General features: G+C 31.1%; 1 protein-coding gene across 2 annotated transcripts in view; it reads right to left on the reverse strand.

The window, feature by feature from the left end:
* LOC118180361 (polycomb complex protein BMI-1-A-like) overlaps positions 1-12,481 on the reverse strand; it is a 109,717-nt gene that overhangs the window by 26,658 nt on the left and 70,578 nt on the right. For both annotated transcript variants that reach the window (XM_085810590.1, XM_085810591.1), the window contains exon 11: positions 3,063-3,143. In XM_085810590.1, coding sequence (XP_085666716.1) covers positions 3,063-3,143 — 81 coding nt within the window. The remainder of the gene's footprint in view (positions 1-3,062; positions 3,144-12,481) is intronic.

Below are 12,481 nucleotides of genomic sequence, written 5' to 3' on the forward strand. Positions count from 1 at the left end.
TAATGCAGAGAAAGGGGGAAAAGCTATTTCCGGGAGTATGACTCACCATCTGACATTCCATATTAGGAAGAAAAGTTGTTTATTTAGTTTCGGCTTTGGCACTACAGGGAAAAATAGCGCGTTCATTTAAAAAAAAAAAAAAAAAAAAGGCTTTAAAGAAAAAGTAAGCACCTATAAGGGCCTTTATATTTTATTTTCAAATATAAGGACTTATAAGCACTTATAAGGACCGCTACGAACCCTGATAAAAGAGATTTAAAAAGATCTTAGAATACAAATATATAACTGATATCCATATGTCTTGAACAAATATACAGCAAATGCCAGACAAATTATTAAAAAAATTACAATTTGAAACATTAATACTAATTTTCTATTACTATACATAATACTATTAAAGAATGATGAATTTATATAATATGTATACTTAGAATTTATATAATATGAACTTTGAATCTGATGACTCTATAAATATATATTTATGTAGTTACAATATTTTATTAGATGTTATTATATTCTTTGTAATCTTACAATCTCTAATAAAATTCTACATATTTATTACTATAGTTTGAGGTGATTGTACTTGAATTTGTAGATATGTTGACGTCTAAGAGTTGTTCTATCCCCCCCAAATAAATAAATAAAATGAAAATTAAAAAGACTATTCCAATTTGCTGTAGTTGAAAGATTAAAAGGTTACATTTGGAATTCATTTTCCGACAGGGTCTCAGCTGACAGTTTTAATTTATTCAGAAATCTAAAAGAAAATATCTCTAGAAAAATCGCCAAATTATAATTGTTACATTTCAAAACAGCCTTCAATGAGAAATATGTTTAAACTGATAAGCTCAGCCTAAAGTAAAGAATAAAATATCTCATAGCCAAGTTTTCTTTGTGCTCAAGTGTTTTACTATTGTTCTAAACTAAAAAGGAACTAAAGGAAAAACCAAAAAGAAATAAAATAAAGTTCAAGTGTTTTTAATTAAAAAGTTAATAGTTTTACAAATGAGACATAATTATATTTAATCTCAACCATTTAAAAATAGCATGTGAGAAACTCCACAATGATAATTTTCATTTTCACATACACATACCAAAGTTAAATAGATAAATAATAAAATGCAATTTCAGATTTAGCATCGAAACGTTATAGCTAATCACTTAATCAGAGAGTAGAAAATTTGCTTTCAACCTAATAAATTAAATAAAGTAGTGATAAAATATACTAACAGACATATTTGAGACATTAAAATTCAAAACTCCATTTATAATAATTAAAATTATAAATACACGGTTTAGTAACAAAAAGGCAAAAGTCCCTTTTGATTACGTGCGCTTTTATCAGTGTGGGCTTTCATCAATGTGTGCTTTCATTGCTGCAGGTATTTGTCGCGTGGGCAATTATCATAGTGGGCTTTTGTCACGTGCGCTTTCGTCCAGTGGGCTTTTGTCTGGGAACTGTAGTTGCCATATAGCAATGATGAAAACAGTAACCACCAAAAACTGAACTTTCATCACAGGCATTTCTAATAATAAGTACATCTGTAAACCTTGCAAAATTATCTTCTGTGACACCCAATTTCTTTACATTTGCATACCTTGGGATTCACTGTAAAGCAAGAAATATTCATTCAAATATTGGGTAACCCAAAAGCTGGTTAACATTAAAAAATTCACGGAATAATGTAAGTAGTATGCACTGATAGACTTGTGATACTACAACGACCAACTGCCACTCTGCACACAGGCAGGGTTTATATAGCTTTTCTGGCTTGTGTTTGAGAACATTCTGGGCTAAATCAGTAAGAATTAGTTCTAGAAGTTTCTCCAACTGTCCATGGCATATTGCCAATTTTGTCATCAAAAGGGCGATTTCTTGCCAGATGTGGCAACCCTACACCGGCTTTGCGGGGAAGCCATTTCCCTGTGCCTGGACATTTCGTAACATTGCCCCCTCCCAAGGACTGCACGTCCCCAGCAGTACAATCCTTGGTCAGAAGCCAAATTTAATACACACAAAACATAATAAAACAAATATTCATACTATGTATACTGCGCAAAAAAAAAAAGGGGAGTGGCAGTTCTTTCTCTCCTGTTCTACTGGGTCGATTCACGAAATTCAAATTGCGCTTTTCATGTCTTGAAACAGCAACTTTCTTATATATATTAGATCAGTGCTCCGCAACCTTTTCTCACATGCGACGCACAAAAAATCTTTCTGGAATTTCGTGGCACACCAAAGAGTTCCGAGTTATCAAGGAAGTGCCGAAAAAATTCAAATGCTGACACACTTACAATCACACACACAACCACACAACAGTGAAATATATAAAAACATTTAAAATAGACATTATTAAGGGAAAAAAAAAATGTCATTGTGTATTGAATACATGATAAAAAATTGCAAAATGTCAAATACATGTATTTGATTGCGGCACACCTATATCCCACTCATGGCACACCAGTTGCGAAGCACTGTATTAGATAATATATATTAGATTTATAGATAGCACTATTCTAACATAGGTATTTTGACACAAAATCGGACTTTTTCTGAAATGACATGCCAATTTTTTTCCATATTCCTATGACTCAAATTATGCCTAGATATTAAATTGTGGAAAACTATCGACATAAACTTGAATATTTTCAAAATAGCAGAATTCAACTATCAAAAATGGCCGAAGTCTTGTTAAAATTATTAAAGATTATCTTTCATGCCTTATGAAGAAAATGGCATATTATCACATGGAAGCTGTTTTAAATTAAAAATATAACTTTTTACCTAAAGTCAAAATTCAATTTTAATTTAGAAACTGTTTCAGAAAAAGAACACAATTTTTTATTGTGCAAAATACAAGAAGAGAGAAAGTTTACCAAATTAATCAAACACCATACTGATAATTATATAAGAAGTATCCACAAAAAATTAGAATTCTCTTTGAAGGAGAAGAAATAAAAAGGATAATAAAAATAATATTTATAATTCCTTATATCAGGATCTGAAGCAAAATAAAAGACATAATTTACACACAAACAGAGAAACAAATCAGGGAACATACCCTTTTCCAGGAATAAATGTATGCTAAATCTATCAGTGTATATTCATCCTTTAAAAAATCGTGCATGTATAATATTTCAACCTGAAATTAATATTTTTATATAAAATTATTTTAATTTCATGAAATAAAATAAGTTTTGTAACAAATTCTTAAGTATACAATACACAAAATATCTAAAAATTGAGGCACATTATTTATTTAAGATATGAAAAGAAGACCAATTCTGAAATTGACAATTTTATTCACATTTAAATATGAATAGGAAGAATTATCTAAATAATGAAAGCAGATTATTTTGTTAAAAATATTTTACATGACATTAAGAGAGAAAATACCCTGTAAATATTCAGGTAATATTTACAACTAATTTTTATGAATTTACATGGCCTGAATAAAAAGCAATACATCAAAGAGAAGACTTTATTACCACAGAACCAACCATGTGTGATCCCTTGATATAATCACCTGCTATGTCTATCACCATCTGCCAAGTTACTGGATGATGCTGTATGCCATCAGCACCTGCATTTCTGATGACGCACTGTTTTTGCATTTTTACCAAGAAATAATATTCACAGAGACTCACATGGGTATGATGAAAATCCTGGTAACTTCCACTGACACTTTTGCAATGAAATCTGTGATAGCATTTGCATTATGACAACAAACATTTTCATGGAAAGGATGCTATTCATCACCTATGCCATTACTTCCTCTTGAGTGCTGGATGAAGACAATGTCTCAGGTAAGGAATCCCATCCTCCTGTATAACTAAGTGTATGTCACAATGCAAGCACAATCAGATCTTTCAACAGTAATGAAGGGAAGTACTGGAATTTCCACCACATTTACCTGGTATGAGCCTGAGTAATTAGGATCAGTTTGCTCAAATGAAAGAACTATTTGACTACTTTTTATCCAATCCATGCATAAATTATTAGTTCTCCCTAAATTATTATCCTAAATGGCATTAGCCCAGATGGGCTATCAATTTCACTTTAATATTTTGCGTCGAAATTTTTAATTTCTTTTTCACTTTTTTAGTTGTTGCCACCAAATACTATCACCCTGTGTTATATTTAAAGAAATTAAATAATGAAGAATCTGCTTAAACGTATGCATGTTTCCCACATTGTAATAAAACAATGGTAGCTAAAAGCCATCAAATTTTGAATAACATAATCTTCCACCGAATATGAGCATCTGAAAGTCTAATTTGGAATTTGAAATTTGTTTTATTATCGGTTTCATATTTTGTAACATTTCAACAAATTCAAAGTGAACAATGGCAAAACTGTATGGGGGGGGGAAATTATCTCCAGCATGTGAGACTGCGTACCAGAAATTCTAGATAGGATCATTTAAAAATTATTTTGCGATACTGCCGTTGAATTGAATTTTATAGTTTAAATGCAAAGAACATGATATTTAATAAATAAAAGTAACACACAAAATGTTAAAAAAAAGCCCCTTTGGGCTTAATGTAAAATCTCAAAGCTTTCAGACTTTTCTTTGCATTTTTTTTAATCTTTTCCTCTATACCATAAATATTATGCAAAACAAATAATAAAAGTTATTATGAGTAATGCATTAAAAGTATCAATTTTAATAAATAAAACTATAATAATGCAACATTACAGAAACAGAAATAAGTCATTATGATTTTATAAAAAAAAATATGCTTAATACAGAATTTTTTTATTGTACATACATACAGATATACACTCTTCTTCACAATTTTATTGTTTAGTGAATTTCTTTCAGAACAAATATATGTGTGTAGAGAGACAGACAAAATTGAAGAACATTTAATTAAATACCATTGATGGCATGCAAAATGTTGCAAAAATTAGTTAGTTTATTTATAAAAGAATGATATAATTACAATGCATAGAATGTACACTGCAAGGGGGAAAAGAGAGAGAAAGAAAGAAAAGGGGGGACAGTTCTATATCTCCCGTTCTACTGAGCCGACTGATGAGATTCAGCTTGCGCTTTTCATGTCTTGAAAGTGAGACTTAGGATATGTATTTGATTTATACAGGGTTCATAGCCACATTTTAGTTAAAACAATAAGCACATGTCTAATTACATTATACACTACTGCATAACCTTAAAAGAAAAATTAGACTTGCAATTTAAAATATGAGAAATTCAGTATTTATTAAGAGAGAATGAACATTACTCATCCATGGAAAACAATTACATTCTTTTTTTTAAAATTTTAAATAAGTTGTGAGGTTGCGTTACACTTATTGCATTATTGAACTCAAAATACATTTATTACAATTACGAGAAGCTCTTTACAAATATATATAATTCTTGAATAGTATAGAACAGTTATTAAATTTAATTATAGTCCTCGTGACGTAAGGAGCCAGCCAGTGAGGGTCTTTGGTCTTCAAGAGTATTCTAGGTCTGTCTAGCCGAGAGTTCAGGAGCTTTCTTGCATGCTGTTCTGATGGAAAAAAACTGCAGACAGAATTACCCAATCCTCAATTTTTCAGTAGTATTTTACATCCTCTGATTCTGATCTGGAATGATATCAGTGGAAAAGCAAGATCATCAGTTCATCACCCGTTCTGAAATCAAGAAGCTTTACCTACAGACACAGTGCAGAACACTAAAATCTCTTGACACTAGTTGTGAAGTTATGTCTCTTGCACTGTCAACCAGAATGAATTATTGCAACTGCAACGCCAGACTATGTTGTCTAGCACATTATAAAAGGCTTGGAAACAGTCACTTTCGGGGACTGTGCACACGATTTTCTCATCTCTATGTGGTTTGCCGCAATACCAAACAGATAAAATTTATGAAAGTGCAACATTAACTAATCAATTTTAAAAGTTAAAATACCTAACAAAAGCAGTAGGAATATTTGGACTATCTCTGTTTCTGAAACACATCGCAAAAGAAAATTTTGTTATAAACAAAAGGTAAACAATAAACTTTAGAACCGAAATTGGTAGATACATTAAAATGGCAACCTAGGAGTATCAAAAACATACGTTAATATCTCTTTTGTTCAAAGCTTCAAAAAGAACTTGTCAAGGGAAAAGTGTTCTGAAGCTTCAAACCTAGTTGATTAACTAGACAGGCTAAAACAAGTTTCGTTCAAACTTTGAACGGCAAATCGAATTTAAATTCTTTAAGGCTAATCAATCAAGTTATAAGGTACTTTACTTTTTTTTTAACTCTACCTGTACTTCATATATATATATATCTCTGTGTGTGTGTAAAATATGAAACAAAATTATTAAACTTAATTGGAACCAAATGGCAACATACCTTTGAATTCACAAACTTTAATAAAACACATCCTGGCTTCAAAGATATGCGATGCGGGTCAAACAGCGGGCGAGTGGTTAAAAAAAAAAAAAAAAAAAAAAAGAGAAAGCTGAACACTTGTACTTCAAATCCTGAAAACGGGCTGGCTGAATGAGCGTTTTCATGGTTTTCCCCATGTATATACATGCCAGTTTCCCTTAGAAAGTCCTCCAGGAAGGAATTCCCGTCTTAGGCAGACAGTCTTCAAGACTTTGCCATAATTAAACAAAACAAACCAAAACAATCAAAGACATGCGTTGCACCTGTTAAACTTAGAATACACAGTCACCTATTATACAGAGAGAAAAATGTCTACTTGGCCATCTGGATTCGGCTAAGCAATATGCCAGAGCATGCTATAGTACTGAATGCAGCACTATTAATAAAGTTGTAGCTTTTTTTTTAATACAGTCCACTCATTAGATTCGAATTGCAAAAACATAGTACATTGGCCCTCAAATCAAAGTAAATAAAATGCTGGCAATGGATAGAAATAAAACAGCGTTAAAAGTGAAACAAACTAGGTTAGAAGAGCTAGTTAAGGAATATAATGGTAGTATGAATAAAAACGATATTCAAATAAAGCATAGGACACTTCAAAGTATCCAAATGGACATTAGAAATTAAAAATTAGATATTTCGAAAGGTTTGATGAAAGAGAAGATGTCACACCCATTGATGAAGAAATTGCTGAAATGGGAAGAAAAAATGGAAGTACTGAAGGTTCTTCCATGCAAATTCTATAATCTATTGTACAACCTGAACATGAAAGTGATTGTAGTACATATGATTCTAAAGTCTAAATATGTTTGCTAGAATTACCAATTTCTAAATGTTCTGGTAAATATACCACATGGAAAATTTTAACTTGCAATTCAAAAACATTCTTACAAATAAAACTCAACAGAAGTTCAAGAAATCTACAACTTAAAGGCTTCATTAAGTGGTGCAGAAAAAAAAAAAAAAAAAAAATCTTGATATTGTTGATGACACTTTCAGTTCTGTATTCAATGCTCTTCAAGATAGATATGAAAATAGAGGAATCTAAATTGAGATGAATCATAAAGTTAATAATGCATTTACATAGTTTAATTTTTTAAAAATATTATAAGAGGACACGATACGTAACAGATAATGTTATTAAAAATGTTAGGGCTTTAATTTTTTTAAAGTTTGAGAGAAATAATTTATCGGACATTCTGTTATTAATATTGTATGTCAGAAATTAAGATTATGAAATGCACAAAGTTGAACTAAGCGTAAATGCTGCAGACGTTCCTATGTTTGATTAATTATTTTTTTCTTAGTGAAAAGATGTCACTTATTAGATCAGACTAACCGTAATACTAGTGAAATATCCATAAGAAAAAATTTCAAAATCAAAGGCTCTGATGGTTAAAACTGATAGTACTCAGAGCTGTGTGATATACTATAAAAATCACAATTATCCACTACATAAATGGTGATTCATTTTTTAATTATATCCAAATCAAAGATATGAAATGGATTAAAAAAAATGTGTTTGAACCATCTTGGACAGGAACATTTAATCCCAAAATGTAATTTTAAATTCAGACTGCCATAAAAACCTCATTCATTAATTCATAGGCTACTCAGGAAATATGGCATCCACAAACAGTAAGACAAAACAAAAAACAAACATGCGATGAGAAATGAGATTATAAACAAGAATGCATATGATTCTCATTAAAAATCAATTAAGCTGTCTTTTTGACACCCAGAAAAAAATGTGTTTTGGGACTGCAATCCTATATGTTTGTTATTCAGGAAGAAAAAGTAGAGTTCAGGCTACCCTTGATAACAGCAGCATGAGCTGCTTTCTAACAGAAAGTGTTGCCAATTCGTTAAATATAAAGAAAGAATTTATGCATCTGTATCCTAAATATTTATTATGAACTGGATGTATAGATTTTAAATAAGGATTTAACATATATAAGATCAATTAACTGTTTGGTATTTCTAAAATTACAATGTAACCCAATCAAGGAGATTAGATGTGCATTCATTAAATATTCCCACTAACATCCAATTAGCTCATTCTCACTCCCTAGCAAAATAGATGTGTTACTAAGGGTTGAACTGTTCTTTAAGATTTTAAAACTAGGAAAATTTCAATTAGAAAATCAACCATTGATATTCAAGAAACAGATTTTGGATATATCAGGGCTGGTTCATGCAAAAGTAACTCAGATTATTGTGGCTTAGTTCTGAATAGCAAAGAAGAGCCTGACAAAATTTTGCAAAGATTTTGAAAAGTTGAATCCACTGAAAATAGCAAGGATGTTTTGAATGATGAAAATTTCAAGCACACTCACTATAGACAAAACGATGAAGATATGTAGTTCAATTACCCATTAGAAAAAATGTGGAATTAGGAGAATCGAAAATGCTTGCTGAGAAAAGACTGCATCAAGTGTGGAACTGACTAGAAAGCAATTTGAATATAAAGACCTTATACAAGAATTTTATGAATGAGTATAAGGATTTAAAATGTATGGAAGAAGTTCAAAAATTGAAACATTAACCTTCAATTATCTCAATCATCACAGAATTTATCACTCAGAGAAAACATCTTCCAAGCTTACAATTATGTTTAATGCATCAGTGGCTACTAATAGAAAATCATTTCGTTCAATATTAATGAAATGACTCGCACCACAAGAAGATTCATTTTCTATTATTATTAGATTTCAAAAGTATAACTATGTACTAGGAGCTGATGTTCAGAAGATGTATATATAAACACTTATTGAACCATCTCAAAGAAACCTGCAGTAGATCTTATGAAAAGAAAGAATTGGTATTCCTGTGCAGACCGTCTGATGACTGTAACACAGATGCACTATTTCTTGCAACAAGGATCCTGAAGTAGTTAGCAATGAGTGAAGTGAATGAATGCCTCAAGAGCTATACTGAAAGACTGTTATGTAGATCAGGGGTTCTCAACCAGTGGCATGCACAGAAGCAAAATATTTTTAACTATTAAATTCAAAAATCAAAACCCCAACATCCTGACTGAGTTTTTTCTCTAACACTCGTAAATTTGTGCGATCTGAGCTTTGTTCAAGAGTGGCGGTGGTAACAGTACTTTGTAGTGGTGGTAGGTTTTTAATTTTTGTTTAGATGGTACACGTTAGTCAAAAGGTTAAGAACCGCTATGTAGATTATATTATCACTGGAGCTAATATGCTGCAAGAAGCCAAGGAGTTGCAATTACACAAATGGTGCTTATATAACGAACTATTGACGAATAGAAAAAGTGCAACTCAGGATTATTCTCTCCAAGCTACTAATAGATAACCGACATTGAAGAATCAGTAACGAAAAGAGATGTCTTATTATATTAGCAATAGGTTGCGTCTTTCATACATTAGGTTTAACAGGACCTGTTATGGCAAAAGCTACAATATTTTTACAAAAACTTCTAAAAATAAATTGGAATACACCGGAACCTGTTTTTCTGTGGTCTTTTTTTTTTTTTTTTTTTTTGTGATTATGTGGTTTCTATTAACTGCATAAAAAACTTTTTAGTCGTGTTGAGAAAACTATTTTTTATAACTACACTCAAACCTGTTTTTAAGCGGTGAATAAGGACCACATAATCACACACACACACACACACACACACACACAAAAAAAAAAAGACCACACACAAACAGGTTTGAGCACACACCTTCGGCTCTTAAAAACAAACTGGAATATACCTCTTCCTAAACAGGACTTTAAAGAATAGAAGGCATTTCTGCATAGTTTTAAAACAGTCAATGAATCACATCCCTACATTTGTTCTAACCAATGGAAGTAGAAATAACAGGATTTTGCAATGCTAGTTAGAAAGCCTATGATGCTGCAGTTTATGTGAAATGTATGTCATCGAATAACTGTTCATGCAGATTTCTGTGCAGCAAGCCTCATGTTTCACCTTTGAACAGGCATGAAAGTGCAAGTTGGCAAAAAAAGCTGAACAACGCGCGGACACAAAATTACACAAAAACTAATTGCGCACGCGTGACCTCAAAACACACACACACACACACACACACACACACACACACACACACACACACACACACACACACACACACACACACACACACAAAAAAAAAAAAAAAAAAAATTAATAAAATATCAACCTTTTAATATAAAAAGTATTAAACATATACATATAATTAAACTAAAATAATACTTGTACTTACTATTTTGCTATTAATTTTATCTTCCACTTGTTAAAAAAAACAATAAATAACAATAAAAAACAAAAAAACAATAAATCACCAAGAGATTGTAATGAAATAACCTTCTTTAAGATTCTCTTTATGTAACTTAATTTAACAAATGATACATGAATACTGTACACAACATTACAGAACACTAATATACATATTTATGTTATATATTACTGCCCATTTTCATACAATGACAAGTTTTAAAGATAAAATATATATATATATATAAATGTAGTACTACTTTCGTAGGCAGTTGCATGGATTTTTGGCGGTATACGTTGGCGCGATTTTTACAATCGTCAGCCATCTTGAAAAACACTGTTTTTACATAGTAAAGTATTCAAAACTTGAAAACAAAAAACAAAAAAAAAAAAAAAAAAAAAAAAATCGTTAAAAGTAATGGATTAATTTTTTGTTGAAAATGTCGTTTTTTAAGATATGATATTATATATACAGTTTCGGAGACTAATCTGTATGCAAAACAAACAAATAATCATTCCTTTAATGTCACAGAAAGTAAAAAATCTCGAGATGATGCCAGTTAAAGACATACAACAGAAAACCTACAACCATTTGAAAATTATGCAATACAGTCAAAAATCGTTAATCCGGACTCGTCGATTCCGGATTATAAATCATCAGTTTAAATCTCATAAGATGGCACGCAGAAATTCTAAAATTAAAAATATGAAACCGTAATTTATGAAATAAAGAACAATTATGATCTAAAGGGTATCAAAATGTAGAGAAAAAAAGCTTAATAATTATTTGTTTACTTTATTAAACATTTCTTTCAATGTAAGTTGTTTAAGTTGCTTCGTTTTATGAGATAATACTTTCTCTTTAATTCTATAAACAGACATAATTTCTTGTTCAGTTACAAAGTTCAGCTGTTCAAGTCCCGTAATTGCTGTGCCGAGAATACCGACTAACTTGTCAATCGAAATTTTTTCATTTTCACTAACCTCTCTGTCACCTTCTTCATGTCTTTATCCATTTTTTGCAGCAATTCCACTTTTTGTTTGATGGACATCGGAACATACTTTCGTTTTCTAGATCCTTTGGGAGCTCCAGTATCGGAAATTCTATTTGACATAATCGAAAGTTCAAGTTTACTTTTATAAAATTGCTCTTACAGTCCGTGAAAAATAATAAGCCAGAAATAATTCGAAGATTAAGGAACAATGCAATCATCAACATTAACTGAAATAGATAATTTTAGCTTATACCGTCCGTTATACATAAAACGTGCACGCAAAAACGTATTCTGTGCTTGCGCACACACATATGCGCAGCCATAAAGGTCTTACGCGCACGCGTAAGCGCCTATGTGCATGTGTCAATGCGGCGCATGCGCAGAAAGTTTTTAGCTTTGAGGTCCGGATTATAGATCATTCCGGATTATGGGTGTCCGAATTAACGACTTTTGACTGTATTATATTTTGTCTTGACGGCTTTCCCAATTTTGATTGCTAATTGCCTATTGAGTAAGTAAGCAAAATTTTTGTAAAATTTAGAAGTGTATTGGACCGTGTTCCTTTTACAGTCAAAAGTCTTTAATCCGGACTCATCAAGACTTCGGCGATTCCGGATTATAGATCATCAGTTTAAATCTGGTAAAATGGCATGCAGAAATTATAAAATTAAAAATATGAAACCGTAATTTATAAAATAATGAGCAATTATGATCTAAAGGGTATCAAAATTTACAAAAAAAAAAAAAGCTTAATATTTATTTGTTTACTTTATTAAACATTTCTTTCAATGCGCACATGCGTAGAGAATACCTTACGCATAGCCGAAATTAGAAAATTGCAACCAGAAAACTATTTGATTTGTATT

The sequence above is a fragment of the Stegodyphus dumicola genome, chromosome 2, assembly GCF_044657685.1.
Source record: "Stegodyphus dumicola isolate Sdum_Otavi_A_Nest chromosome 2, ASM4465768v1".
NCBI lineage: Eukaryota > Metazoa > Arthropoda > Arachnida > Araneae > Eresidae > Stegodyphus > Stegodyphus dumicola.